This window comes from Primulina eburnea, chromosome 2 (genome assembly GCF_022965805.1).
Source record: "Primulina eburnea isolate SZY01 chromosome 2, ASM2296580v1, whole genome shotgun sequence".
Classification (NCBI taxonomy): domain Eukaryota; kingdom Viridiplantae; phylum Streptophyta; class Magnoliopsida; order Lamiales; family Gesneriaceae; genus Primulina; species Primulina eburnea.
In genome coordinates, this window is record NC_133102.1 from 43,165,951 (window position 1) to 43,172,152 (window position 6,202).

The window sequence follows — 6,202 nt, forward strand, 5'->3', positions numbered from 1 at the left end:
ATGAAAAAATATTATTTTTTATGCTAAGAGTATTACTTTTTATTGTGAATATGAGTAGGATTGAGTCGTCTCACAGATTAAGATCTGTTAGACGGTCTCACATAAGACCTACTCCTCTGAGAACCTTCAAGCTTTGTATGCCAAATTTAAATTTATCTAAGTCATTTATAATTACACTTAGTTATAGTTGATTAAGAATTACAATTAGTTATAATTTGGAATGAATATCTAAAACATTGCTTTTATATATGCTTGCATATCTCGTATCAGTTGATCATTAGGATAATAATCTTGTTTAATTTTTTATTTATTTTCGTAAAATTGCAAATATTTTCAGGCTAGCCTTGTAACTAAGAGTAGGTCTCTTGTGAGACGGTCTCACGAATCTTTATCTGTGAGACGTGTCAACCCTACCGATATTCACAATAAAAAGTAATACTCTTAGCATAAAAAGTAATATTTTTCTTGGATGATCCAAATAAGAGATCCGTTTCACAAAATACGACTCGTGAGTCCGTCTCACACAAATTTTTGCCTATGACTAATATGTGATGCGATTTGATATTCTTCTACTTTATTATTGTTACACACACTTTATAGACAATCTAAAAGGAAAAAATTATGTGCATGACAAAATATTGTCAATGGAAGATTTCGTAGGAAATACTTCAATGCGAACACAAATTGTGAAATTATGTGAAAGTCAATGAGTTTTCAGAGAATATTGCTAAAATCCAAGACCCATATAAAGTATTTGATATCGATTTTTTATATATATTTAAATTGTTGAGTCAACTTTTTAATTCAAGGATCTTCTTGAATTGTAAAGCTATAACAGTTGTATTATATTAAATACTAGCCCGCATGTTACACATCCGTTTTGCGGTTTTGTTAATGCTACCAATATGGATATTGTCTTTACTTATTCAACACATGACATGTCGTATACTTAGTGAATAAATCATAGTCATTCGTTTAACTATGATGTATAAATGAATGGTCATAATTCATCACTCAAATTATATATCATGTGTTGAGTGAATGAAACGCTACACACGTGAGTATCATCTACCGAGCCTATCTTTGCCTTGAAAGAAATGTAACTTCAATGAAATTTTCCTTATTAATTGCTTTTTTTGCCGTTTCAAAGAAAAAAAAATATAGCCTCAAATTAAATCCCAAATCTTGTCGCAGAATTCTTATTATAATATTTTATATAAATATATATATATATATATATATGTGTGTGTGTGTGTGTGTGAATTCATTGCCAGGGTGAAAGAATGCTTGTCACCTACTCCTTATACGTTGAAACACGCTCAGTATCTGGAGAGACACTCCCACATTTTCAAGAACCAAAAACCACACAAAAGCACACTTAGTGTGTGAGAAAAGCATCCTTTTTCATCTATTTATGTTATTTCTCTAGGATGGAGACTGCACACAGATGCAAGATTTGCTTCAGAAATTTTGCTAATGGAAAAGCTCTTGGAGGGCACATGAGATCTCATGTCATGAATCTTTGCACACAAAAAAAGGGATTAAAACGTGAGAAGGACGAGGACCCTTTTGAGAATCTCGAAGATTCTCCATCTTTTCGATCGTGTTTGTCCATTTCATCTCGATCGTCATCCGGAAATGAAGAAGAGAAGAGGAAGACTTTCGGGAAGGGATCGGTTTCAGCTGATCCTGCAGAGTTCTGTTCTGTTGAAGTTCAAGATTGGGAGAGCGAAACCGATTCATCGAGGAAAGATTTGGTCGGAAGAAGGTCGAAAAGTGCTAGAAACTCAAGAGCTTCAGGTCCTCATGATGATTTGAAGGGTACTACTCATTTTTCACAAATCAAGAATCCAACCGCCTCGGAGACCGAGGCCTTGAGCTCGATTTCGGACACGACGTCGGAGGACGAAGACGTCGCTTATTGCTTGATGATGCTGTCCAGAGACAAGTGGAAAAGGGAAGAAAAAGAAAAGGGGTTCGAAGATGATTATCAAGAAGAATATTCTCATGTTGTGAAAGTGAAAAAAGGTGGCAGTAAAGCTAGAGGGAAGTATAGGTGCAAGACATGTAACGAGTTGTTTAGGTCTTATCAGGCACTTGGTGGGCACAGGGCGAGCCACAAGAAAATTAAGGCCAACCCTATATCGAACCTCGGGGAGATGCGTCCCGTGGCCGCAGCGGCCGCCGTGGAGAAGGTACACGAGTGCCCTTTCTGTGATAGGGTGTTTGCTTCAGGGCAGGCACTTGGAGGCCACAAAAGGTCACATTTTGTGGGTTCAGTCTCGAGAACTGGCGGAACTTTGAGCATTGATCTTAATCTCCCTGCACCAGTCGATGATGATGGCACGTAAAATCCTAGTTTAAGTTACTCAATTCAATGTAGTTTCGTGGATCAAATTTATATTCACAAAAATATGTCATTTTTGATTTTATTTTGTTTATATATATATATATATATATATATATATATATATATATATATATATATATATATATATATATTTTTGAATGTTAATTATCCAACATCAGTCGGATAAATAACATTGGAGTTGTATATATGGGCTTCGACAATCACCCTCTTTGAGCTAGTTTTTAGGGTTAATTTAGGTCCAGGTTCCAATCTTAACAGACATTACTACGTACGTTTTTCTATTAAGAAGAATCGAACCTAGTCCTTGTAAAATGGTGAAACGAACCTCTTTATCACATGGTATCCCTATTAGCTAGTGTCCTAAAATGTGAAATTGGACAGCGCATGATGTTAGGAGTAAAACGCAAGGATTTGGTCGAAAGTGGTCAAAGTCAATGTTGACCTTATGAAGAGCAATTTATATGCAAAAATTCACAATTTCTTTTTTAGTTTCAATGTTAATATTAAAAGAATTTAAAATATCAAACTTTTATATTTTTGTTATAACAATCTAAGATTATTTCCCACGAAAAACTTTGGACTCGTTCATTTTCTCCAATGTAAAATATATACATGCACATTCATTTTCCCCCAATATAAAATTATGCTTTAGGCTTCAACGAAGCTTGCTTATAATATATATTTTGAATCCAATAATATATATACATATATATATATATATATTACCTATTAACTTTTGGGATTAGCTACCAGGGAAATAAAAAGAAAAGAAGTATTGTCAGAAGTAATTTTTTTATTTTCCTCTTTGCTTGAATATGATCAGTCGAGGGTGGATTTTTTTTTTTTTTTCAATTAATAACATTTAAAATTGGAAATTATGCAAAATATATAATGATAAATTAAAATTTTAAATATAAATCTATAATGTTTTAAATAAATGAGGATGTCCCAAGTCTGGAACGAGATTTCGGAGTCGACATGTTGTATATATACCAAAATACCAATTTAACGTTAGATGCTGAAAAATCGAACTTCTGAAAATAGAACTATTTGAATTCGTCGGAGCATCAAATCATTCGAGAAATGAAAAGGATCTGGGAATCATATTCTTAGGCTCCGTTTGGTATGTGTGATGAGATAAGTAAATGATTAGTAATTAGAATGATTGAAAAATGAGACATATGGATTAATAGTATTTTGGGATAAATAAGATGATGTTTGGTATGATTTTAAAATGATAGATTAATTTTGTAAATTTTATTGTAATGACCAAAATTTCCCAAGTGTTAATTAAATATATATTCTTAAAATAATTGGATAGATAATTAAATATTTATAATTATAATTTAAATTTATTAAAATTAATTTAAATATATTTATTAGAAATAAATTTTTAAATATGAATTTATTTTAATAATTAAAATAGTAATAATATTTTGAATGTTAATGTTAAATTTTAGCAATAATTACAAAAGTATTGTTTTTTAAAAAATAATTATAAATATTCTTAAAATAATTTGATAGATAATTAAATATTTATAATTATATTTTACATTTATTAAATTAATTTAAATATATTTATTAGAAATATATTTGTAAATATACATTTAATTAATAATTAAAATAGTAATAATATTTTAAATATTAATTTTATTGTTAAATAAATTATAGTGATAATTACAATATTATTATTTTTTTAAATAATTGAAAATATTAAAAATATATGAAATTATTTTATAAAAAATATAATAAAAATTTTAATATTATATTATTATTAAAATTTCACTAATTTTAATTTTCATATTATATTGAAGAAGACAATTCAAGGGTATTATGGTCAATATGCAATTTTATCATGATCACTATTCAGGAATTTTACATTATCACACCTTTGAGGATGGATATTTAATCACACAAATAACATGATTAGTGAGGGCTTTCAATCATAATCAAGTGCTTGAAGACTAAATAAAAAATGAACCAAACACAAGATAAAGAATGATTATTTAATAATCATTCCCTTATCATGGCTATCAAACATAACCTTAAAATGATATGAATCCGCGTTATGTTACTTTGAATGATCTTCACAATGGAAATTGGGAAAAAAAAGAAAACTAAGAAAAGAAGGCTTACTAGTTGGAAATTTAGGGGTGCAAATTAACAAAATTATTTGTGAATAGTTATTGAACAACTAAGTCAAAACTTGACTAGAGCTCGATTTTAGTTCGAGTAACTGGTGTATTTTTTTCGAGTCGAGTCTTAATTTCAATTATTTGTATTCAAGTAGTTCGCTAGCTACGCTAATTCTAACCACACACATATATATTATTTAGAAGTATGAAAAATAAATGATATTTTGTTAGTGAATATCCAAATCCGAACTCGATATTTATATGTTAGAATTCAGACTTTCGAGTTCAAGTTTGCAATGGATTACTCGATCGAGCTCGAGTGAGTAAAATTGAAATCGAATCGAGCTCGAGTAAGCTCGTGTGCACCCATTCACTTGGAATACTGCTACAAGTTGTCTAAAATCACATATTGATTTTTCAGAAGCTGATTATTGATACTCTTCCATTCAAACAAGTATGCGCTGCTATTATGTAAGCTGGATCGAAGGCCCAATTTCTCTGTAGCATCGATATTAAATTAATCGCCCTCAGTTTTTATTTGTTGGGATAAACAACGATCGATGTGGTTTACGAGGCTCCATGATATCATGGCATTTCAGCCATGAAAGCATCCAGACCAAAATTTTGGGATCCTTAAATCCTAATCGTTATTACAATGCAATTTGAATAGTGTTAATTAATTACAGCGAAAAACGAGTTAAAATTTTCTTTACAATGAACCCAAAATATCTTATTTGAATACTAAAAATAAAATTTCATCTCATATAATAAAATATGCCAACACATAATCAAAACTAACCATATACAAACAACTCATATCATCGGGACATGTCCCGGTATATAGATACATATATACACTGGGAAAACATAAAACATCAGCTCAAACTGTGACTACCTCTAGAAGCACTTTTTCTGGCCTCCTAATATCCTAGAGTACATGTTATTGTCCACAGACAAAGACAACAACAACCCCTTCTAGCAAAGCTCGGTCTGAAACAACCACAATACATACCACAAGTATCTAAACAATGATATATGATATGCAATGCATGTATGTCGTGGAGGTATCAGATCAAATGCCTATCAACTGAGCACTTGTCAGAATCAAACGAATCCCTATCAAATCAATGCTCAAGCTGGCACACTGGTCTCAATCAGGGATACTCGTATGATAACGTCAACAAAGTGCCATCATATCTCAAATCTCAATCAATCATCGGGACCACTATTGACTATGCTTTAAGATGCCACATAATGCCAAATATAGCATCATATTTACAAACCCCATAATCAAATTTAATCATATCAAGGTATCTTGGGATCATAGCTTAACGTGTATGTCATGTATGCCATATCAACTCAACAAATAAGGCATATAGACATGTATTATCAATCACATCAATCAAACATATATCATATGATACAGATATCTGTCGTATATTACTCGGTCGCAACATACTTTAATTCTTCGTTCCAGTCGACATAGCTTGAAGATATCAGTATAAAAATTTATCTACATCAATGGCATATTCATTTCAATCAATAACATCGTTCAAAATCAACAATATAAGTTTCAAATATCTTTTGAAACTTTAAAAATTCATATCAAATCGAAATCAGAATATAATTCAATTCCAACTTCAAAACTTTGATTTTTGTTGATTATTCTACAATATATATAAATCTCGACTTCAAA

General features: G+C 30.7%; 1 protein-coding gene across 1 annotated transcript; it reads left to right on the forward strand.

The window, feature by feature from the left end:
- The first annotated feature begins 1,246 nt into the window (after positions 1 to 1,246).
- On the forward strand, positions 1,247 to 2,440 carry LOC140824746 (zinc finger protein ZAT9-like). The gene has a single exon (XM_073186293.1). It carries the CDS (start codon positions 1,431 to 1,433, stop codon positions 2,349 to 2,351), a length of 921 nt encoding a protein of 306 aa, XP_073042394.1. The 5' UTR covers positions 1,247 to 1,430; the 3' UTR covers positions 2,352 to 2,440.
- The last annotated feature ends 3,762 nt before the right edge of the window (positions 2,441 to 6,202 follow it).